The sequence below is a fragment of the Pogona vitticeps genome, chromosome 11 (genome assembly GCF_051106095.1).
Source record: "Pogona vitticeps strain Pit_001003342236 chromosome 11, PviZW2.1, whole genome shotgun sequence".
Lineage (NCBI taxonomy): Eukaryota > Metazoa > Chordata > Lepidosauria > Squamata > Agamidae > Pogona > Pogona vitticeps.
This window is the reverse complement of record NC_135793.1, coordinates 25,505,114-25,528,449: the sequence shown is the minus strand read 5'-3', so window position 1 is coordinate 25,528,449 and position 23,336 is coordinate 25,505,114. Positions and strand designations below refer to the sequence as shown.

General features: G+C 54.3%; 2 protein-coding genes across 3 annotated transcripts; both read left to right on the top strand.

The window, feature by feature from the left end:
- The first annotated feature begins 202 nt into the window (after positions 1-202).
- Positions 203-7,140, top strand: C11HXorf65 (chromosome 11 CXorf65 homolog). Its single transcript, XM_078380825.1, has 6 exons — positions 203-208; positions 906-1,191; positions 1,279-1,413; positions 3,156-3,224; positions 4,139-4,260; positions 6,910-7,140. The coding sequence occupies exons 1-6, from the start codon at positions 203-205 to the stop codon at positions 7,033-7,035; spliced, it is 744 nt and encodes a 247-aa protein (XP_078236951.1). The 3' UTR covers positions 7,036-7,140.
- A 3,400-nt stretch (positions 7,141-10,540) lies between these two features.
- On the top strand, positions 10,541-21,851 carry LOC110080203 (sestrin-3). Of its 2 annotated transcripts, none has more exons than XM_072981055.2 (9): positions 10,541-10,796; positions 15,413-15,619; positions 16,503-16,685; positions 16,809-17,039; positions 17,264-17,369; positions 17,853-17,971; positions 18,186-18,376; positions 19,253-19,397; positions 20,002-21,851. In XM_072981055.2, exons 1-9 carry the CDS (start codon positions 10,734-10,736, stop codon positions 20,089-20,091), a joined length of 1,335 nt encoding a protein of 444 aa, XP_072837156.2. In that variant the 5' UTR covers positions 10,541-10,733; the 3' UTR covers positions 20,092-21,851. The 2 variants fall into 2 exon arrangements, with proteins under 2 accessions (XP_072837156.2, XP_072837157.2); XM_072981056.2 differs by lacking the exon at positions 10,541-10,796 and adding an exon at positions 12,114-13,900.
- Positions 21,852-23,336: the final 1,485 nt, after the last annotated feature.

Genomic DNA, 23,336 nt, shown 5'->3' with positions numbered 1-23,336 from the left:
TGAAGAACTCAGGGACCTGACTCTCAGGCTGTTCCTGGCTCTGTTCAAAGTCTGCAAAAACTTGAGGATCCCAGGTTTCCTCGTGGAGTGTTCCATGATGAAGTTCTAAGAAGATGTCACAATAGACTCTGGGGACGGCCAGCTGGCGGAGAGCTTGGTAGCCCTCCGCCAGGTAGGCAGGGCATGTTTATCACAGTGAAATATGGAGGTAAGGGGAGTAGCTTTTGCCAGGGGTGGGGGGCGGAATATTCCCAGAAACAAGTGTGACTGATGTGAGTTGCTCTTCTGGAAGCAAAAGAAAACCTGCGTGCACCTTAAAGACTAACAAGTTTTATTAGATATCAGCCTTCCTCAGCTACAGTTTTGTAAGAAAGCATTTAGGGCAGAGTGGGTACCGTGGATTCAGACCCCTTCGTTTTTGTCAAAAGCCCTCCCCTAGTGCAGTTGAAAACGGCTAAACTGAATGCTGTGTGTATTTTTAAAAGCTCTTCCTGTGGGAAAGGATGGCAGCGTGGACTGACAGGAGGAGTGCCTGCACTTTTAAATGCACATCTATGCCACTGGTTCATTGCAGAGTTTGGGGTTCCTGTGAATGGGTGGGTAGAGCATGAAGGTGATGATCAGAGCAGCTGGCGAGGCCCCTCTGAGTTAACGTGGCTCCTTTTCTAAAGTCCACCCTTTGTTTATTGGTTCCTGATCTTCTGATTTCCGCCTCAATCTGTACAGAGATTCAATTCTTAGGCTCAGTTTGAGCAGGCGTCTTTCTCTCCTGCTCATCTGTTAATGCCCCCTTCATCTCCCAAGAACTGTAGGAGGAAGGACCCTTAAGGACCAGAAACAGGAGCAGAAAGGACAGAATTCAGGCAGGGTGGCTTCCCAAGGTTTCAAGCAGGATTCTCCCCTAGCCCAAACATGGAGATATTTGGCCTTTCCTGGTGGTCTCCCATCCAAGCACTAAGCAGGCTGGACCAACCTTAGCTTCCAGAGTCAGGCGAGATCCTGTGCCTTCAGGCGGGGTGTCCTGGAGCGCCAGAGGAGCCGTTCCACGTGCGGGATCCAGGGACCAGGTCTCCCCCCCCACCATCTTGCTCCTTTCTTTTGCAGACAACCGACAGTTTTTGGCCAACATCAACTGCTCGGTTTTACTCCTAATGCATTACTTGCGTGACAAGGTGGGCCTGCAAAGGACAGGTGAGTGGGGCTTGGGTGGCGGCAGCACCCAGAGGAAGGGGTGACCCAAGGAGCACCCACCGCGCCACCCCTCTGCTCCTTTTTCAGACCCCATTGATTTGTGTGAAGAGAACGGGACCCTCAAGCTGCTCTTCTTGGTCAAGTTCCCTGAAGACCCCGCCAGCAAGTTCCTCACCCCCAGAGGGACCTACTACATCTGTAAGGTGGAACGGGGCGCCGCAGGTGGGTGGAAGCCCTTCCAGAAAGGCCAGGCTGCTTTGGCTTGAGCAGGTGCCCCGAAGAGGAAGCTTCCACCAGGCGGTGTTCGGCACACAAGCTGCCCCTGTCCAGATTTCCTCTTCCACCCCACTAAGAAAGCCTAGGACAGGGCCCCTTCTAGGGACTGGCTGTGCCCGTGCCCTCCCCTCCCGCCCTCCCCTCCCGATCATAATGGCTAGAAACTTCAAAAACTATGAAGTGACATCTCACATTTTCTCTGTAGCCTACATTTGAATTGGACTTTTTCGTACATTTTTTTTTTGAACCCATAAGTGAGTTCAAACATGTTTGTGAGTAATCTGGCCCTTCTCGCCAGATTATTGATAAACATGTTAAATCATAGGTTGCTGCAAAAAAAAATGACATGTCATAGAAATCCTCTCCGCAGTCATAACATCGCCGCCAGCAAGGGAAGTAATTCCGTGGCCCTTCTTGCCATCTCTGAGGCTGCCGTGGTTTGCACAGAATGAGACCGTATATGGCGAGTTGCAGGACAAGTGTAGAAATTCTTTGATTCTTGAAAATCTCCCCCACCATCAGTGATGTCATTGCCTTTACACAGGCCAGCAATGGGGTTTGGGCCCGTGTCTCTTTAAAAAGAAATTCTGATGCATGCATGTATTCTCTCTCCTTTTTGACTGGCCAGCGGTTCCACTTTCTTCTGTTGAGGGCTGTGTTCTATTATTGTTTAAATTGTTTTTATGGATTATTCTTACATTGATCTCTTAGCTGCCCTGAGAGCTGTTAGACGGAAAAGTAGATTATGAATGTTTGAATAAACAAAGAACAACACAGGCGCAAAGTGGCCGTTCTGGCCGATTTCTGCAAAGGCTGTTTCTCATCTCTGCACTTTTTTTAAGGCTGACCCGCTTGATCTGCACAGCAGAGGGAGGGAATTCGAACGTGTGTCTTAAACGAGAGGCACAAATGAAAGGCCGGGAAATGAAACCCTGCTGCTCCTGGCAATACACATCGCTTGCCTCAACCTTTGGATTCGAAATCCCAGAATCCCCCAGGCAGAATGGCCAGTGAGCTGATGTGTGTGCGTACTGAGATTTCTGGACATTTGCCTCTCGGACATGCCTAAAAGCTGCTAGTTTCCTTCTCAAGAGTGGTGAAAAGCAATGCATAAAGACAGTTGAAGGCAAGGATCAGCCTGGAGTGTTAACTGCTTTCCCCAAGGAGCTTAGCCAGTGTTACAGAGGAATGTAAGGCACTGGGTGTGATCAGACAGCTACAAAGGCATGCGCCGGATCATACCAGAAAGGGCCACTTTAGAGGAAGCGATCTCCTTAAAACAACCCTTCGGTCTGTCAGGGAATTGCCCTGGACCTTTTCAGGCCTAAGGAATAGAAGCCCTATAGCTGGACCAAAAAGGTTCACCTTGGGCATGGATCAGGGCCCCTGGGTCTCCTCTGGCTGCCGGGAAATACATGGCAGTGGCCCACTCCACAAGCAGTACCAACCGTCCTCCGTCCTCCCAGGCGATCACATCCTGTGGACAGCAGCAAGGGCTGGCCACCGTTTCATGTGAGGCCCTTCCCAGCACCGCCTGGTGGAGATCCTCCATCTCACCCCTGGGATCTTTCCTCAGAGCTGACCCCAGGTTGCATGTTCTCAGAGCAGCACGGATCCCCATCGTGAAAATGCAGCCCCATGGAAAGGTTGGCCTCCACCTTCGACCTGGGTCTCTCCTCTCTCTGCAGGGACCAAGCACGAAAACAGTTACCGAGCCTTCCTCCCCATCTTCAAGCACCCTCCGATGGAGCTGTTGGGTAAGAAGAAGCTGCTTAGCAGCTGCTAAGAATACAGAACGCTCACCCTGCGGATTAGTCCCTGCGGGAAACAAACACTGGTCAGGGGAGGCCTTTGGGCTGACCAAGCTTCCGATTTCTCCTGCTGGACTCATTATGATCTGTGTTGTTTGGGGCTGAGAGGAGAGCTTCCTTGATCCGAAAGCAATTACTGGGTGCCTTTTTAAAAAAAAAATAATAATATTTTTTTGGCCCTCTGGAGGTAGTGGCCTTCGGCGCTTAGGGTCCCAAGCAATGGGTTGAGCTGGAGGGACTTTCCAGGACCTAAAGCTGTAAAATAGCTAAAGTCATAAAAGGGTAAAACTCTTATAGCTCTAGACAAAACGGAACCCCAGGGTCTCTTTTTCCCCACAATGGCGTACACCCTGGCTAGAGAAAGAGCAGCCGGTGTTCCAGTCAGCAATAGTCAACAGCAGAATTATCATGAGAATAGAAAGTTCCTGGTGGAAACCAGGGGGCCAGACTGATTTCCAGAGGGCAGGAATGGGCAGGGCTTGAAGGCTTCTAATGCCTGCATGTGCCAGAGTTTAGAGGCAGGAAGTCCCTGGGCAAACCTGTTGTATAAACAGCATCAAGGATGCAGGGGGCATACCGCCATTCTAGAGGGTGTTAAAGAGTTGTGGCAATCCAGATGATGCTTGCAAAATCTTCAGCTCCTCCAGCATCCCTCCTTGGCTGTTTTCTCTCCCTTGTGGGGGAAGCAGCACCTTTTGAGGTCACGGCATCATTGCTTCTCTTACAGCGTCGATTCCTACTTCCAAAGATAGCAGTCAGAAGGATCTGCTCTGCAGGGCTGTTGTGAAAGCAAAGGCTCTTATTGGGGGAAAAAGAGAGAGAGGAAAGGACTTAGGAATGTCTCTGCTTCGACCCTTCAGAGTCCCTGCGGAACCAATGTGACTTTCTGGAGAAAAGCCGCCTCAAGATGTTGAAGAGCCAAGACGGCAAGAAGCCCCCCACCATGGAGTCGCTGCTGTCCGTGATGGCAAACCAGGTGGTGGTAAGGTGTTTGGATCCCCCCCCCCGGAGTAGAGCCGTCCAACTCCCTCTGGTCTAGGAGCTTCTGACCCCCCCCCCAGCAGGGGATGAGATGGCCAGAGGCAATGCCAAGGACTGTTGAGTGTGCCACCCTGCCTCCCCGCTGGCATGGTCTGAGCAAAACCTCTATCCCCCGGCTGGTCGGGAAGAATGTGGGGAACAAGACGGGGGGTGCCTCATCGGCCCACGTAGGAGGACAGCTGGACTGCTGGACCTCAGTCAGTGAGTTGCAGATCCCATCGCTAGCTGGTTAAGAAGGGATGACAGGTCTCCAAAGAGTGAAAACCCAGGGAACTGCTCTGCTCCTTTGCATCTCTACCTGGGGAGGAAAATTTGAGGAGAAGCCAGGGCCAGTCGATGGAAATGGTTTGGCTTTCTTGTGTGGCATGGATTTCATGACTCGGCCCCATCTCCTCCCAACCCCCCACGTGGTGCTGGGGCTCTCCGGCTCAACACAAAGGTGTCTGCTATGTATGTTGTGTACACACCACTTGTTTATCAGGTAGTGGAGCAAATTGACCCTCCCTCCCTCCTTACTTCTCCCTTTCTTGTGTACACACACACACACACACACACACACACACACACACACACACACACACACACACACACACACACAGAGGGATGTGCACAGGGATGCATACACGAGAGGCTGTCTGTTGTGGCCTCCCAAGGGCACGCTTGCTGGCTTCCAATTTTGGGAGCATTTCAAAACTAATCAAATATATAAAAACCAAGATTATGGTTGGGGTTGAACAAGTAATCCCCCTTTGCTTGCAAAGTTGTGGTTGAAGGGTGTTTTTAGATTATTATTTTTTTTAAATGGTTAAGGCATTTCCTTCCACAGTCCTAAAAAGTCCATTTCTGAGCAGCAAAGAAGGAACAAGAGAAGGAAAAAAAGGAACATGGGAAGATAGCCTTGGAAGCATCCTAATGAAAAATCGCAACAAGATGTGTTTGAACTGTTCTAATGAGCAACGGGAACAAATGACTTTAAAAGAGAGAAAACGTTTGAAGTGTTCTCCCCAGCTGTTTGTGTCTTGCAGACCAATGCCAGGCCCTGGCAGTTCCTTCAGCTGCTCTGTTTTTTTTGTTTTGTTTTTTAAACCTGGAAGGGCAGGAGAGAAACCGAAGGCAAACGATCTGGAGGCAGCAAACGACCAGGGCTGGAAAGCTTCTCAGAGATGCCAGGCTGTATTCAGGGCCTGACGTCTTTCATCAAACAAGTTTCCTCCCTCAGAGGCATTTCCAAATTCCAGATAGTTGGACACTTTGAGCTACAGCTGCTGAAAAGGGAAGAGAAACCCGTAAATTCTTTTTGCTGGTGACTTGTAAAATCTGTCTCCTTGCCTTGCTCTGTGGGGGGAACAGCTTTGGAGAACTCCTTCTTCCCCACTGAACATTTCCGGTTTGGCTCGGAGTACAAGCTATACGATCTGGCAGGACGGCCTAGAACAGTCTCCCCACCTCCCCTTAGAGCTCCAGATGTTGCTGGATTACAACCCCCATCAACCCCAGCCCTCATGACAGAGTAGGGCGAGGGGTGGCAGGAACTGAGATAGAATACTTCTGGAGTGTTCTGGTTAGGGACGGACACTGTAGACGCTCAATGTTGCCAGCACAAACATTCAAGGAGACCCAGTTTAAAATTTGCGAATGCGTTTTGCTAATGCCATTCTTCCCATGGAAAATATTCCAGTCTCTTCCTAGAATCTGCAGGAACCAAATTCCTCTTTGGAGAATGAATACGTTGTCTCTATTTGTGCTGCATAACTGCATATTATCAATAAATGCACAAGAACACAAAGTTCCACTGTGCTGTGGACAATTTCACAAAACTGTCAGTTTTCCTGTTTCACAAAACGCTGGGGTGCATTTTGAACGGTTGCTTACAAACGTTTCCCTAATGTATCTTTCAACCCATCACTGTTTTGGCTTTTCAGTTTGCAGAAGGTAAACAAACTCAGCCTGCAACCAAAGAGCGCAGCTAAAGGGGTGATAAAGCCTATAAAGTAATGTCCTGTTGAGCCCTGGGCTGGGTTGTTAGTTTTCTGCAGAGCTTGGAAAGTTACTTTATAAAAGCAATTCATTCCTACTATCAGTTACAGTGTCATGTTGAAGTTACTCCACTGCCAAGTAACCTGTTGCCATTACTTTTGCAGTGTCGAGAAGCAATTTGTTGCATTAAATGTTGTGTTCTTTGTTACATTCTTGTAACTGTTTCCATTTTAAAAAAAACCCTTAGGACTGGTAAGTGAAGGGAATAAACTGTTGAAAAATTCCACTCAAAATGACTTTTTTTAAAAAAAAAGTGTTAGAATGCTCTTGAAAAGCAACTTTGAAAGCAACGAGGAAGCATTACTCCTTCCGCCCATGAAGTAATTCCGCTCTGGCACATCAACTCTGCAACTCTCCCTGATGCTTGTTATGTTATTTTTGAAGTGGAACTTGCTTCCACTACTGCAACTCCCCTGAAGGAACTAGTTATGGGTAACAGGCATGTGGCAACGGGCCCTCTAGCAACCCGTGCTGTCCTCTTTCTTCTCTTCCACCCCTGCACCCTTCATCCCCCCTCCCCCCGGTGATGGATGTCCGGCCCCCTCTGTTCCAGGGCAAACTCTCTGGGAAGGCCGGACCGAACGTGCCCAGCGGCTCAGAGGAGGATGGCGCCCCTCGCAAGACGACGGCAGCCACCAAGGCTAGACTGGAAGCCAGCAGGAAGGACCGGCATCGCTGAGGACCCCCAAGCCTCACGGCTGAAGGGTAGGAGGGAGCTGGTCTCTCCTTGACGGTCTCCCTGGCGTAGCAGGGGGCCCCTCTGAATAAAGGCGCCTCTGGCGGCCATTCCCCCAACCCCTGGGTGCTGAGGCCTCTCCTCTCTTCGCCAGGATGAGCAGCGCAGGGGTGGCCACCTGCAGTGCCTGTGGAAGCCCATTCTGCCTTCAGAGATGGAGCCCTGTTACTTTTTTTTTTTTAAACGAGGCTGATGTCACCGGGGAGCTTCCTGATTGGAGGCTTGGAAAAGAAGCTGCAGCAGAAAGTGGATTTGCTAGAACGGCTCCCAGCAAAACACACACACACACACACACACACACAAAAGCAGAGTAGCCCTGGGAGAGCCAGCCAGTGTAGGAAGGAGGGTCCTGCTGGCACAGAGAGGTTTCCCCTGGCCCTTGGTTTCTGCCCATGGAATCACACGGCAGGCCTGCTGCCTCCTTGGCAAGCCAGTAAGTCGGACCCAAGGGGATCGATCCCCTAACAAGAACATCTGGAGCCCAGCGGTGGTTAGAGCAATGCCATCGGTGGGTCTTTAGGAGAGACTGACCGACAGACACACCCTGGACACCTGTGGTGGGCAGAAGGTGTTGCTGAGCTTCTGGAAGTAATGCGCGAGGGGCAAGATGGCAGGAGGCAGAGGAGCCCAACAGAAGGGCAAACGTTGTTCCTTCTCTCCAGATTTCAGCAAAACAAGGAACAGGTTCTGATTTAGAGCAGCGGGAGGCAGCTTGGGTAGGTTCAGAGGCCGAGGTTCTGCCCCAAGAACTCCCAGGAATGCACCAAACCCCCAAATGTACCTAAAAGGTACAGGAACGAAGCCAAAGCAAAGCGGCTGCAGGTTCATGTCTATGTTTGGAGAAATGGGTACCTGGTCGGCCAGTGAGCAGCGGAGAAGCCTCCGCAATATTTTTAAAAACTCAATCTCCACTTTACAGGCTTCCAGGAGTGACCGTTCACTTTTTGATTGCCAGGGAAAAGGTGTGTGTGTGTGGGGGGGGGGAATCTAGGGGCCTCAAACACAGCTTTCAGGGGACCATAGGTGGGCCTGGGATCACCTTGGCCCATCTGGCCCCACAGGGATGCTCTGATCTGAGACTATGGACCAGAAAAACCTGCTAAGTGTATGAATTTACAGCCCCCTCCCCATTTCTAAGTGCATTTCCAAATGTCATATAGTCTCAGGCATAAAGCACTGTCCCAGATCGCATCTAAATACAAGGAGAAGCAGAGCATGGGGGATTTCAATGTACCTCTTCTTTAAGACCTGGAAACCAAGTTTCTGAGCTCCACAGAATGCTCATACCAGTGTAGGTATGTCTGGAAAAAGCACAGGAGCCTTGCCAGAAAACAACTTGGCAACCTCAGCACAGGGTTGCCATGTTGTTGTTTTTTGCTGTTTCTTAGAGTGATCCTATTCTCCTCCTCCTTCAAAAAGAAAGTGCAGATGATAAGATTGGGGGTGGGGCGGGGTGGCTGGCCTCCCTTTGCTCAAACTCTGACACGGCAAACTCAAGCTATAAACTTTTGCTCCAGGGATAGCACAGCTGAGAGAATAACCGCCAGCAAGCTGCAATCCAGGAGTAAAAAGAATAAACTCCACCGAGTTAACTCTTTTGCACCGGAGAGATTGGGGAGAGGACACCCAAAGTCCACTTTCTCCCTGAAAGCATTTCCACTCAGCTGCCAAGAGGTGCCATGCGGAGAAGTTTGCTATCGTGCATCGCAGCTTGCTTCGGACCAAGAGCGCCTCTCTCCCAACAGCTGTGTGTCTTGTGGGCAATCCTCGGCCTTCTTGAATCTGAAGTCCTATGTACCTACCATCTCAATTGGCATTAGCGGGGTAGGGTCGCTATTCATCTGTCGGATATATTTCTATCTGGCCCTTCCAGCAGCGATCTCAAGGAGGGGCCTGTGCCTCCCTGTCTCCTCATTTCTTCCTTGCGTCCACCCTGTGAAGGAGGTCAGGCTTAGAGTGGATGACAAGGACCAAGCTTATTCCCGCAGGAACTAATACTGGTGTCTCCAACATCCCAAACTTATAGTCTAACCATCATCTCCTTCTTTGCCAGAGCATACAGTATATAGTGCACACACGATGATCACAGTCTTCCATATATCTGTTTATAAGGTGAAAGGGGTTGTGCAAAAGGAACCAAGCCACTGGCCCCCAACCTGCTGGTTTTACGAGAATAATACCCATTCCAGCTCCTGGTGGCTTTTCTAAAACTCAGGTGTTTCCCCTCCTCTTGTCTTTGGTCTCCCTGCTCTAGGGCAGTGGTCCCCAACCTTGGGCCTCCAGATGTTCTTGCACTACAATTCCCAGAAGGCTTCACCACCACCTCTGCTAGAGGCCAGGATTTCTGGGAGTTGAAGTCCAAGAACATCTGGAGGCCCCCAAGGTTGGGGACCACTGCTCTAGGGATCCCATCCATCCTAGTGCATCACACAAAGGCGTGTCGTCATTGAATAAAAGGGGCCTCCATAATTCTTTATTTCTAGTGAGCTGGGCAAGTTTGTTGGTTGTCTGCAAGACAGGCTGCTTGAGAGCAAGGGGCAGGCAAGCTGTCCTTATGCTGGCTTCCTACGAACTGAAGCTGCCTTTCCCTCACTTTTATCGCAGAATTCCAGTGTCCCGTCTCTCTTGCTGCCCTTTGTGCATGTGCAGAGTGCTGACCCTTCTCCACCAATGCCATTGGTCAGACTGGACGGAGTCTGGAAACCCCGGCCTAGGCAGCCAACCCTCTCATCCAATAACAAGGCTGTTTTTCAAATGATTTAATTTAGGGGGCGTTTAAAATGATAAAGGATGAAATTCCAGGCCGGCATTCATGACACTGAAACAACTGGACCGATTGTTTAAAAGACTGTGACGAAAATCATAAACAGGCCGTTGTGTTCTGAATTATTTTGCTCAAGGGTGCAGAAGGGGAAGCCGGAGAGCGAGATAAGAGAGCCTCCACATACAGTTATGAGCCTGTCCGGATTAGCACTTGTCGCTCGGCTCCTTTTGCAAACCGCCCTGTGTGCATCACGCACCCGCAACCACACCGGGCATCATCCATCACATAACCTCCACAAAAACAAGGGGGCGATGCTTTCTTGCAAAAAGAGGTCGCTTGTGCATCGCTCTATCTCTCTTCCTTTACTGTTTTTCTTTTGGAGAGGCTCCTCTCTCTCTCAAGGTATCGCTCGCGAGCGCATTCACCTGCCTGAACGGTGAGTAAACAACCCGGCGATTAATGGCGATTAACCGCACCGAGACGTAACCCTCTCGAAACAAAAAATAGTCCACGGCTCCTTTAAGAGCTGTCAAGGGACACCACGCTGGACCTCTGGCCACGCCCCTTTCCAGCCGAAAGGGGCGGGCCCTCTCGCTTGACGGGCAGGTAACTTTCCATTTGGGCCCACGTGGTTTTGCCGGGCCCCCCGCCCCAGTCTCCCGGGCCCCGCCCCTCCGCTCGCCATTGGCCGGGAGGCGGCGCCGGCGCCCGCCCCCTCTGCGGTGTTTGGACGGCGCGGGCAGGCGGCCACGCCCCCTCGCGGCTGGACTCCGGCTGGGCTGTCCGGGCTGGCGAGCGGCGTCGCCGGCTGGGCGTCCCGGAGCCGGTCCCGTATCTCTGCAGCGGACGAGGAGGGCGCCCCGGCAGGCCGGCGAAAATGATCCTCTGCCCGCCGAGCACGGAGCCTCCCCGCGGAAAACAGTGCCAGAGGTTGCCGCAGGTACGGCGCGAAAGGAACGAGCCGGGGGGGGGGGAGCGGCAGAGGGGGGGGGTCCGGCCGGCCAGCCAGCGCGCCCCCAAACCGGCTGCCCTGCCCCCCCTCCCCCCTGCACCCCCCCCAAACCCTGCCAGCGCCTTCGGCTGCGCCTCCTCGTCCCTGCCAAGGATGGAAGCAGGATGGCCGGCAAACTCCCCCCCACCCGAACCCCCCAAATTCCGCCTCGGTGTCCCGTTGGCAGCTCGGGAGAGCGGGGGGGGGGCTGGCCCGGCCCCGACCGGCTCCCCTCCGCGTCCACCCCCCCCAACTCCCGCGGATGCCCCCGGCGGCGGCGTTTCCTTCGGAGCAAGCAAGCGAGGCGCGCGTCGGATCGGGGTCCACGCCCCCTACTAGCCTCCTTGCCGTCTACCGGGGAGGGGGGAGCGCCGAGCCTCCCCCCGAATGAGAGCCTTTCGGGGGGCGGGGAAGGAGACCCATCAGCCGGTGCAACACCCCCACCCCCAGAATTCCGTGCTGAGCAGCGGGGGGGGGGGGGGAGGAAGAAAGGTTGTTTTCTGTTTCGTGGGAGGGGGCGCCCCGAGCCCTCTTTTTTTCCGGGCGACCCTCCGGCCTTCACGCACCCCCGCCGCCGCCGCCGCCGCTTGGCTTTATTGGCGTTTCCGCGCCCGGAGGCCCTGGCTAGCCGTGCGCGGGAGGGGCGAGGAAAGTTCCCATTGCGCCCAGAATCGGGACCCCGGAGTGGGAGGCAGAACTAAAGGGGGGGGGCTGCATACCAGCAGAAGGCATGCCCCCCTCCCGCCGCTCCCCTTTTCTGCACGCTCGCCCTCCTTGCTGCAGGGACGGTCTGCGGAGGGCGGCCGGTGCGCGCTCCGCTTGCGCGCTCCCTTTGTCCTGTCCGGGTGGCGGCGGCGGCGGCGGCGGCAGAGCTAGAGATGCTTGGACTGCCTCCGCGGCTGCCTCTTTCTTCTTCTTCTTCCTCCTCCTCCTCCTCCTCCTCCTGCGCGACTGCCAATCAAACTTGTTTTTCTCTTTCTCCTCCTGCGCTGCGCCGCCGCCGACGCTAGGGGGCGCCCCGCGACTCGCTCCGGGCCGCCCGTGGGCTAGCGGGGAAGGACAATGGGCCGGCGAGCGGGCTGGCCCGCCGGACTTGGGGGCGAGGGGGAGTGTCCGTCGCGGGCGGCTGCGGCGGCTCCTACGGCTCGGCCTCGGAGGAGGGGGCGGGGGCTTGGCCTCCCCCAGGCCTTGCAAGCTGGGTCTTAGTGGTGTTGGGGGGGCGGCGGGGGTCTCCTCTCTCCTCGGCTGGCTCTTTGGATGGGGGCGCAGGGGCTCCAGACCCTCCTTTTGCGTGGGGATGGACACCCCCTTTTCGATATCCCAGGGTACCTTCCCACTCTGTCTCTGGGAGGGGGGGTGTCTTTGTCTTGCCCTGCTTTTTTCTCCCTCCTCCCCAATTAACGAGCCCCCTCCCCGAATCCCCTGTAAAGTGCCAAAATCCAATGACTCTCTGGGGGAGCCCCTCGGTTGCCTGATGCTGGCATCTCCCATGCCCGAAAGCCCTTCTCTCTCTTCCCCCACTTCCTTCTCACCCTCCTCCCCCCCCAAGTTGTTCTTAGCACCTTATCCGAAATAATAATGTCCCAAAACAGGCATGCGGGGGGGGGGGGGTGGCAGCCCGTGACTGTCCTTGGTGGATCGTCCTGGGTCCTCTCTGGGTTCAGCATCTCTGGGGAGGGGGGTTGTGGTTAAAAGGAGCAGAGAGGGTGTCAGAGAGCCTGGTTCCCCCCCCCGCCTGGTCCTGAGGGTGAAAATAAGCGCCTCCTCTTGGGGAGAGAAAGGGGGGGGGAGAGAGAGGCCTTTGCCTCAGGCAGCAGATTCTGGAGGGCGGCACCCCCCTCCCCCCCCCCATTGCTTGCCTGCTGGCAAAGGACACCTGCCGGCGTCAGGGGCAGAGTGGCCCCTCTCTCCTTGTCCCCATTTAGGTGACCGTGGACTGTAAGGCCCGTTTCCTCCTGTACGTGGAACTGGGAAAGGGGCTCAGCAACCATCTTCTCCTTTTTCTCCAGCCGTGGGTCTCGGCCGGGCTGGTTTTGGGGAATCCCGGGGCTCTCCGGGCATTTTCATTCCAGAGGTAGAACGGCAAATCCCCGACACAATTGCTGAGGCAAGATGCTCAGTGTAACCGCTAAGAAAGCCAAGGCAGAGGGTCCCTTAAGATGCAGTCCGTCTCCCAAGCCCTGGCAATAAAAAAATCCCCCCATGAATGAAAGAGTCACCATCAGCCGGCTGTCCCTGACTCCCCGAACTTGCTGCCTGAGGCTGCCGCTTCTCCCTGACCAATGGCAGGCCTGGCCTTGGAGGGGCCGGGATACGGGGCAGGGTTTCCCTGGCCAAGCGTTGTGGCTTGGCTCTTCCTCTTGGCACCGTAGGTGTTGTTGTCCTGAGCCCAGGCCGTTTTGGGGAGCCAGGCCGGGCTCTCCGAGGTCCCGGTGAGGCAGGCCAGCGTATGGGCCGGTGTGCTGAGCTTCCACTCCACCCATTTCCTAAGGCTGCTTTTATTTTTGAACTTAGTAATGTTCCTTTAAGGCCTCGTCACGTTTGAAGGAGGATTTGCAGAGCGGAGTGATTTTCCACTCTCCTTCCTTCCTTCCTTCCTTCCTGTGGCTAATTGTTGCCACAGGCATGAGCAAGAATGGTGGGGTGGCCTAACTAGAGCTCGGGGGAGCCGTGCCTTTAACAAGCAGAAGAAAACTCGCTTTGGCGTTACAATCCGCTTTGGAGAGCTGCCCCCACCCCCACTTTCCATGCACCCCGAACTGTCTTGGTTGGCAGGAGCGTCGCTGCGCATCAGCTGCCTCTCTGCCTAGTGATGTGCAGAGGGGGTGTGTCTCTGTGTACAAGCTGCCTCTAGCAAAAGTCACACTGGCGATGCCTGGGGATGCAGTCTTATAAGAGCCTAAGAAGTGGCTTTATACCGAGTCAGATCTTGGTTGCATCAGCCTTGGGCCCCTGCAGTTTCCCAAAGATTCAGGAGATGCCTGGGGTCTCCTCTGGCTCTCCACCCACCCAAGTCCTATTCTGACTGGGTTCTATTCGGCTTCCAAGATCAGGTGAGATGGGTGGAACATGCCTCTCTCGAGTCTCTGTTTCCGGGACTGTCGCTGCCTTTTCCATAGCTGGAGGCATTTGCTTGGCACACAAAGAGCTGCCATTTTTTGCAAAGCAGGGAGGGGGGACTTGTGGCCCTCCTGATGTTGTACAATTCATGCTCTCCCCCCCCCCCCGGCCCTGCCCATAGTTGGCTTGGGCTGACAAAGTCCAGCAACCTCTGGAGGCCGAACTCTCCTGCTGCTTAAGAACATTGCTTCTGGTATCCGGTCTGCACAGCCAAATCATCTGCAACCATGAGAAGTAGGTGAGAGCGGTGGTTCCCCACCTAGGGTCACCCAGGTGTTCTTGGACTGCAACTCCCAGAAAACCCAGCCAGCACAGTGAAGTGGTGAAGGCTTCTGGGGGTTGCAGTCCAAGAATGCCTGAGTGACCTACAGTTGGAGACCACTATGGTTAGACCCCAGAATCTGACTCTGCAGCACTGATCCTGCCCCAAGGGGTTTTTAGATGGGTGCAAAAACTTGCTGGTGAATTCTGGCAGGCTTGGCAGAAGTTGGAGGATGGAGCACAGCCCTCCAGGAGGGGCTTCTCTTTCCGTGTGCCACCAAAAGTCCCTCTGAGCCCCTTGTCTCCTTGTCGTGACTTCTGGCCTAGGCAAAAGTGGGTGTCTGAAGAAATTTAGTTGTTTCCTTTAAAAAGTGGCGCTCAGGAGGGGACACAACCTTCTGTGTTTCCAGACGGACTTCAGATTCACCTGTATTGGCTGGTGAGATTCATGAGATTAGGGAGGAGGGCTTGACCCGTGTTTTCCAACAACAAGGAGGGTGTCGTGGCCACCCAGAACGCCTCCTTGACAGAAAAATGGGCTTGTGGAAATGGGTGCATCGAGACAGAGTCCATAATGGATCCAGCTTTTGCTTGTGGAGAATAGTCGAGGGCTATAGGAGGGTGGATTCTGAGACCAGATGCTGGCCTCTGAGTGGAGAAAATCGAGTTTTTAACTGACTCTGAGCAGGTGAAGGGGCTCAGAGCAAACCTATGTGTCCCCAAATTTCTCAGACATCAAGGCTGTCCAGTGTCAGTGCAGAGCCTGAAAGGAGGGCGGGCGGATTTGATGTATGATTGGAAGCCTTTTTCTCTGCCTTCATTGCCAAGCCTTTCATGCCCTGACCCTCCTTGGAGCTGCCTCCGTTCGTTTAACCCACGCTTTGAAAAGTCATTGTTTATTCATTCATTTATTTGCTTTACTCGCATGGAGGATGCAGTTGTCCTCCTCTGTACCTCGTTTCGCTCTGCCTGCATTCCCACAACCAGGTACACTGGACGTACAGACCTGTGGCCTCAACCCAAAAGGCATGAGTCACAAAGAAGGGAAAGTTCTCCCCGGAAACAGAGCCTTGAAAGTGTTCCCGGGCTTTTGAAGTGTCTTGCTTTTGTGACTCAGGGGGGAACCTCTCTCTCTCTCTCTGCCTCTCCCCACCCCCACCCCACCCCCACCTCCCACTTTGCAGGTGGCAAAAATGAGCGCCAGCGACCAAGACCGGGCTCCGCAGCTGCTCTTTGTCAAAGCCCTGGCCAGCCGGGGGCGCCTGGAGGCCCTTGCCCAGCAGATGGGCTACCACCCCCAGTACCTGGACAGCTTCCTCCGGATGCAGCATTACCTCCTGCACATGGACGGCCCGCTGCCCTTCGACTGCCGACACTACATCGCCATCATGGTGAGCACGGCACACGGTGGCCACCTCCGGAGGTCCAGCCGGCGGCCCACCCGCCCCCTCCACCCCCGTTTGGGAGGGGGGGACTGGGGCTGACCTGGATCAGCGAGGAGGCCGGGTGGTGGCCTGCAGTGGGGTCCTTCCGCAGAGGCCCAGGCCAGCCTCCGGACAAGCTGCGCGCTGGCCTGCATGTACCAGGGAAGCAACTGCAGCAGGCTGGGCTCCCTCTGTGTTTTTCTCACCGATGGGTCCCCCTCGCCTCCTGGAGCCTCCGCCGTCCTCCCGTCCTTCTCAAGCCGCCTGTGGTGGTTCAGGGAGTGCTCGTCCTTGAGGTCGCCTTTGCAGTCACGGAGAGAGCCTTGATTCCCTGGTTGCTTTTATAGCCCCTCTTTCCTCGTACTAGCAGACCTCCAGGCAGCCTCCCTGCTCCTTTTTCTCTCTCCTTCCCCACCCGATGCGGTCAACAGCCCTGCAAGGTAGGTACGTCAGGGTGGGAGAGTGAGGGACTGGCCTGAGGGAGTCACCCAGTGAGTGGCATGGCTCAGTGTGGACCAGAACCACCCTCTCCTGCCCCCCCCACTCCAATGCACCGAGCTTCGTTCCCACTCCTGGCAACTCTAACCCCATAGATAAGCTGTGAGGGCTTAGGCTCCGTCTTCTCTTGCCCCCAAACGCAGAGGGGGAGAGGCTTGGGCTAAATCAGGGGTGGTGGGTGGGGGTGGTCTTTGATTGTTCAGGGGAGGGGAGAGGCGTGTTAAGAAGAGGTTGCTTTGGTCCATGGCAGCAAGCAAAGGGGAATAGGTGGAGTATATATAATAGCCACGTTTTGGTGTTTCTAGTCCTCACCGATGACAGTGATGGTGGGCCTTGGATGTGCTTCTTTCAGGCAGCCGCCCGGCATCGGTGTCGCTACCTGGTGAACCTTCATGTGGTACAATTCCTGCGGGTGGGGGGTGACCCCCTGTGGCTGAGAGGGCTGGACTGCATCCCCACCAAACTCCGCCGACTCAGTGAAATCAACAAGATCCTGGCACACCGACCCTGGCTGGTTGGCAAGGAGCACATTGAGGTAATTGAGTGTGCTGCCTCGGGAGAAGGTTTGGAAGAAACCAGGGTGGCAGGGATGCTCCACTGGAGCACTGAGCCGCTCGGCTGAACGCCACTGATTTTCTTGCTTGCCTCCGACCCACAGAAGCTGCTAAAGATCAGTGAGCAGAGCTGGTCCCTGGCGGAGCTGGTCCACGCCGTGGTGCTCCTTGCCCACTACCATGCCCTCGCCAGCTTTGCTTTCGGCTGTGGCTGTGAACAGGAGGCCTGCCCGGAAGGACGGGGCTTGCTTCAGCTGGCTCTCCCCGGGAGCCTGTGTTTTTGCGACGTTGGCAACGGCTGCAGCCAGGAGCTGCTGCATCTGAACCGCAAGCGGGTGCGTGGAGGGGGGGGGGAACACACACACACACACACACACACCCTGCCACCATCACATTGTGGCCCGGGCTGGGGGGATGGTCGAGGAGAAGCTGGTCCCCTGGCCACACCAGCGAGCCTGCATGGCCGTGGCTCAGCTCCAGGGTAAGGTGGGGGTGGGATCTCTTCCCAGGCCGGCCGGCAAGGACAGCCAGAGCAGGTGTTTTCTCCTTTTGCCTGCAGTCTTTGGATTCCTGTGTGGAGCTGGAGTCTCTCCGGGAGCGCCTTCACAGGCTGCACGTGGAGCAGGAGGGCCGGGAGGAGACGAGGCTGCCCGAACGGGAGGAAGGTAATGGCTCTGGCCGGCAGCCTCCCCCGCTGTGCCTGGGCTCTCCTCTGACTCTGAGTGCGAGAGAGAGAGAGAGAGAGAATATAACGGGGCAGGGGTTGTACCTCCTCGTCTCTTGGTGGCTTTTATATTCTGCTTGTCGGCCCGTGTTTTCAAGGTTATTTTTTTTTTGTCAAACCCAGGAGGCTCTCTCTCCTGTGCAGGTGTGATTCTTTGCTAAAATGAGCCGTGTCCCCCATGCCTTGTTGTACAGAAAAAGCCCAAACAAAACTCTGGTTGTTGTTGTTGTTTTAATGGATGTGGTTTTCATTGGGAAGGCCTGATGGGGGGTCCAGGGCTGGGAGGGGAAGAGTCAGCCGGGATGCCACCATCCTCCCTGGGGGGGGAGGGGAAGAGCAGGTCTTGCCTGAAGTGCCCCTTTCTCCCCCACTTCTAAAATACCCTCTCTCTCTGTCTGTCTGTCTGTCTGTCTGTGTCCTCTAGGTTTTGAGAGGGAAATGTCTGGCATGGTGGACCTGTCCTGCTACGTCCAGGAGCCCAGTTTTGGGTACCAGGACTTTGCTCATTGTGATGAGGACCAGCCATCCGTATTTCGTGTCCAGGTGGGTATTGCTGCTGTCGATGTGCTGGAGCCTGACTGACGAGGGGAGTCCCAGAAACCTTTCTTTGTGAACGGAGAGAGTTTGTCTGGTCCTCTTTCTGTCTCCACGCGCACAGAACCCTCTCTCTCCCTTTCTTTCTTTCTCTCTGCTCTGGCACATGCTTGCCATTCCCTGCCCTGCTCTCCACCCACTTGGTTCTCCCCTGTGTTGGCAGGACTACTCCTGGGAGGACCATGGCTTCTCCCTAGTGAACCGGCTCTACTCCGACATCGGGCACCTCCTTGATGAGAAATTCCGGAAGGTGGACGGGCTCCAGAGCTGCTCCATGGCCAAGCGGCAGGGCTGCGAACACGCCACCTTCAAGCGCGGCATTTGGAACTACATCCACTGCATGTTTGGCATCAGGTACCCGACTTCTCCCTCTTCTGGAATGCTTTCCAGGCCACTGGTCCCCCAGAGACCCAGGGCTGGCCTCCCACCGTCCCTGTCGCACCTGCGGCTCTTGTGCACGGCTGCTTTGGGGTAAGGAAGGAGCCGGCCGTGTTCCTGTTCTACCAAGGCATCCTGTAGCATGGATGGGTGGTGGTGGTGGCCAGGATCCAAGGGAGCAGGCAGGCAGGCAGGCATGGCCTCCTTAGATGTCGGAGACAAGATGCTCATAATGAGAAAGCCGGTGTTGGATTCCCATGTGGATGGAGAGGTGGACCAGATGATTGGGGCCAGGTTTCATTTCTTATTTATATGTCTTCCTCCTAAAAAGGATTCAAGGTGGCTTACATCATTGAAAACACAACATTAAAAGCCAAGAACAGCAAATTACCCGAATATTTAAAAAGAATGAGTAATAATCGAGTTAAAATCTTGGGTGAAAGTCTTGGGTTTTGTACAGGACCAGCTAAGAAAATCTGCAGGCAAGCAGTGATGTATGTCTTGAGTGGTCCAGATCCAAGGGAGGAAGTGCACAGCCCCTTACTCACAGCGTAGGTGGCATCCTCAAAGGGAGAATGGGTCAAGAGGACCATCAGGCAAAAGGTCTAAAGTGGAAAGCTTTCATCTGCTCAGAAGAGGCCATGTTGGAGTTTTGCTCAGCACCTGTTCGTACCAGGATTACTTTCAGTGGAAATGTATTTCTGTTTTATTATGTTATTTGGATCTTCTCAGTTATAACATAATAAAACAGAAATACATTTCCACTGAAAGTAATCCTGGTATATTGCATAGACCTTTTCCAGGCTGGCTTTTGCTAGCCGCTCTTGCAGACCGATGCTCACCTTCCACCAGGTACGATGATTATGACTACGGAGAGGTGAACCACTTCCTGGAGCGAATACTCAAGCTCTATATAAAAACAGTGACCTGCTTTCCAGAGAAGATGAATCCCGAGATGTTTGAGCGCTTCTGGAAGCAGTTCAAGCACAGTGAAAAGGTTGGTGGGGAGCAGTGGCGCTTTGGGTGGTGGAGTGGAGAAAGCCCGGAAGGAGGGCGGGTTCGAAGGGAAAAGGGGTGTGTGCATGCCTTTATCTCAGCCCTAGCACCCGTATAGGAGCATGGCTGAAACTGAACCCAGGTTGATATAGAACAGAGAAAAGGAGGTACAACTTGACACAGTGGATAGTAGTTAAACAGCGGAACTCACTGCCACCAGATGGAATGACGGCTGCCAATAGGAGCAGCAGTAAGAGGATAAATCCGTGGCTACTAAGGACCTCTAGCTAGACGGGTTGCCGACCGTTGCCTGTATCCATGGCCTTTCCTAATGGCCCCGAGTCCTTCCTTTTGTGGCTTCTCATGCGCCAGCTGTTGGGTGCACATATTATTGGAAGAAGCTCTGCCAACCCTTTCAGAGTCGGTACCTCTGGCCATCGAGTTACGGCAGGTCCCGGGGTTCGGACCCCGCTTGCTCCAAGGCGTCCAGCCGTTTTCATACCTCCACTGCATGGCGGGCTGACGATTTCGCCGTGAGGCTTGGGTGGCTGCCGTGGGCCAGACTCCCTGCCCTCACGTGGCTCTCTTCCTTTTGTTCTGTTCAGGTCCACGTGAACCTCCTCATCCTGGAAGCTCGGCTCCAGGCAGAGCTACTGTACGCGCTCCGTGCCATCACCCACTACATGGTCTCCTAAAAGGGCTGCGGGCGACCCTCTCCCCCCCCCAACCTTCGACTGGGACTCGTTCACCCACCATGTTTACTTGACAGCCTCCCCTTCTTTTCCCCCCAGAGGGGTGAGAAGGATTAAAACACACCCCTCTCTTCTTCCCCGTTCCCCATTCCCTCCCACCCTCCAGCCCCTCCCACCCTCATGTGCAATGGCTGAACTGCCCTCCTGCAGGAGGTCCCCGGACGGCAGTGACCCCGAGTGGGGAGTTGGCTGCCCATGGCCCTGATCCTGCCCTCTCCTGCAGGCAGGTGTGTGTGTGTGTGTGTGCGCCTGCAAAAGGAGGGGCCGCTCACCGAGGTGATGAGCCCTTTCTGCATTCATTCGTGCAGGATTCGGGGTACGTGTGTGTATGTATATGTTCTTGCCCTTTCCTTCCTTCCTCACCGCTGGCCTCCTTGTGGCCTTTGCTCTCGCCGTCGTCCTCCCTGTAGAAGAGGAGGGGGGGCTTCTTCCCTCGTGCCCTTCTGGCAGCTGCTCGTCCTGCCCCCCCCCCGTTCTCCAGGCGGTGAGCTGCTAGGCAGGGAGAAGCCACGGCTTGTGGGAGACCCGTCTGGGGCTTATGGGGGGTGGGGGTGGGAGGAGAGGGAGCCCCCTTGCATGCTGGTGGCCTGGCCTGGCCTGCCCTGCCCTGGGGAGAGTGGCAAAGGGTTTACGTGGCTCCCGTGGGAGAGAGGAGAGACCCTCACGTGGCACCTTCCTTCTCCCTGACATGCCCTCGGTGGTCGAAGGAGATCCCCACGTTCATGTCCATTCTGACTGCCGAATCCTCTGAGCTTTTCCTCTTTGGCCTGCAGCTCCCGGTCTCTGGGGAGCTCCGTGGGGGACGGTGGGACCTCCGAGGGGAGTTTTCCAAGCTCTGCTCCTCCTGTCCTTTCCTGTCTTTTTTCTTTTTCGTGGAACTCAGCCCCCCCCCAGCTACAAGCGTTGTAACCCACCGTCTTTCCTGTTGCTCTCTCTCTTTCTCTCTCTGTGTGTGTGTGTGCGTGCGTGCGTTTGTATGTCTCCTGCGGTGGTCTCATTTTCTGACTGCATGGCAATGGGGCCGGGCTTCCTGGCACCTTCCTCTCCCCCTCTAAGCTGCAGCTGAAAAGACCTGCTCCCGAGAGCCTCTGGCAGCCCCTTCCCCTCCCCGTGACCCCCCCCCCCCACACACACATACACACCTCAGGGGAGCGGGTGTCTTCCAAGCTCTCTTCCATATCTTTCCTCTTTTTTTTCTTCCAGGGTGTCTGTTTAGATTCTGGGAGCTGGTTCTGGGGTTGCGTTTGGTTGCCGGGGGGGGGGGGCGGGGAGGCTTTCTGCAATCTCGTCTTGCTTTTGCTGGGACTTCTCCGAGGATGGCCGGTGTGGGGGGACGGGGGGAGTGCAGAGGGGACTGGTGCTCAGTTCAAGTGCTGCAGAAGGGCCTGTCCTCTTGATGACGCTCAAGGGAGGGTTTTATGTGTGGCAGGGTGGCCTGCTCCATTCCACAGGCTGCCCTCCAGATCCAGCCCCACTAGGCAAATCAGGGGGGCAGGGGGGGAGACGGCAATGGCAGAGAGAGGCCTGAGAGGTTTCTGATGGGTCAGGACACGGGGGGGGGGAGGTCGGGAGCTGGCTCAGCACACGGCAGCAGCTGACCTGTTTACTGTGTAAATGTTTTTTTGGGGGGAGGGAAGACAACATTGTTTGGGGAAGAAAGTAAAAGCCTATTTTTGCTATAAACATACTTGTTTGACATGGAATTTGGTCTCTCTTGTTATTGCTTGGGAGGGGCGTGAGACCCAGCTGCGCCCATTTTGAACACTGCTGTTTCTGGGACCCGAAGTACCGGCAGATACTTAATAGATGAAGTAAAAGTAGCATGTGACATCCTCCCCTATTTTAAAATCAATGGTATCCATTGATTTAGGAGGAGGTTCTGGAAAACTTTCCAACCATCATTCCAAAACATATAAAATGGAGGTAACCATCTTGAACTCGACTTTTTTAAAAAAAAAATCTATTCTCCCCCCCCCCATACACAAGTGGGCAGTTGGTCTTTATTCGGACCAACTAAAAATTGCGCACTATTGCAGACAGTGTTTTTGATTTTTAGATTTTGTTTCAGTTCTGAAAAGGAATCTCACAGCTTCGTTGTGCAACGTGTATAACAGGACCAAGGGAGGCGGTCTTGCCTGTGGATCAAACCTCCGGCGAACGAGTTCTCAGAACTTTTTTTAACTTTTTAAGAATTTATAGACCATGAAACATTTTATTATCAAGTGATGGTTTATGACTGGAACTGCATACTACACTGAAATGTTTCAGGTTCTGTAAAGTATTTGTTTACAAAGCTTGGAGAACAAATAAATGTACACCCATAACATTATTGCTTTAGGAAGGCAATACTACTGGGTGGGAGGGGCTGGTGACCTGAGACATGGGGTGCTATTCTGTTGCTGAAGTTCAGCAAGGTCTCAACCGTCTCCCTCGATGGGAGACCGGCTAGTAGCTGCTGGAGGACTGCCAAGGAAGAGCTGAATCAAAGCTGATCTCTCCACAGCAGTGGTACCACCACCTCCTGCCTCAGTTTCCCACGTGCTGAAGACCATGGCAAGAAGGTGGCAGCAGCCATGGGAGTCCCAGAACAGACAGTGTCCTACACCTTCCCCTAAACGTGACCCTTTAACCCACACCTGTCGAACTCAAGGCCCATGGGCCGAATCTGGCCCACTGGGCCATTTCATGTGGCCCTCGCAGTGTTGCCTGCAATGGTGCAGCATACAATACGCAGGAGCTGACTTGGTCACCCATAATGCTCCAAAAAGATGCTGGAAATCCACCCAGTGGGACTTCTAATCCCAGCATTCCCAGCAGCGAAGAGTCAGAAAGTGATAATTGAATGAGGAGGATTAGATTTGATATGATAAAGAGTAGATACAGTGATAGTCTTACAGATACAATTTATTTATTTCATTTATTTATTTATTTGATTTTTACCCCGCCCCTCTAGACCATGTCTACTCGGGGCGGCATGGTCAAACCCACCCTTTGAGGGCGACCATAATGTTTGATGCGGCCAAAGAAGAAATTGAGTGTGACACCTCTGCCTTAACCTCTTTATCTAAAGTGAATTCTTGCGGTGTCTCTCCACGAGCAGAAGGACACTTTTCTCCCCCTTCCCCCAAAATGATAGGTCACCCCCAAGTTGCACGTGCTGAACAACGGCAGTATGGCTGGTCATGGCA

Excerpts from the sequence above, each read along its gene's own strand:
- C11HXorf65 (XM_078380825.1), top strand. Across the intron at positions 3,225-4,138 it reads CCCTCCGATGGAGCTGTTGG|AGTCCCTGCGGAACCAATGT; the intron begins GTAAGAAGAAGC and ends TCGACCCTTCAG. Across the intron at positions 4,261-6,909 it reads TGATGGCAAACCAGGTGGTG|GGCAAACTCTCTGGGAAGGC; the intron begins GTAAGGTGTTTG and ends CCTCTGTTCCAG.
- LOC110080203 (XM_072981055.2), top strand. The coding sequence starts at position 10,734 with ATGATCCTCTGCCCGCCGAGCACGGAGCCTCCCCGCGGAAAACAGTGC. Across the intron at positions 15,620-16,502 it reads GACACTACATCGCCATCATG|GCAGCCGCCCGGCATCGGTG; the intron begins GTGAGCACGGCA and ends TGCTTCTTTCAG. Across the intron at positions 17,972-18,185 it reads CATCCGTATTTCGTGTCCAG|GACTACTCCTGGGAGGACCA; the intron begins GTGGGTATTGCT and ends CTGTGTTGGCAG.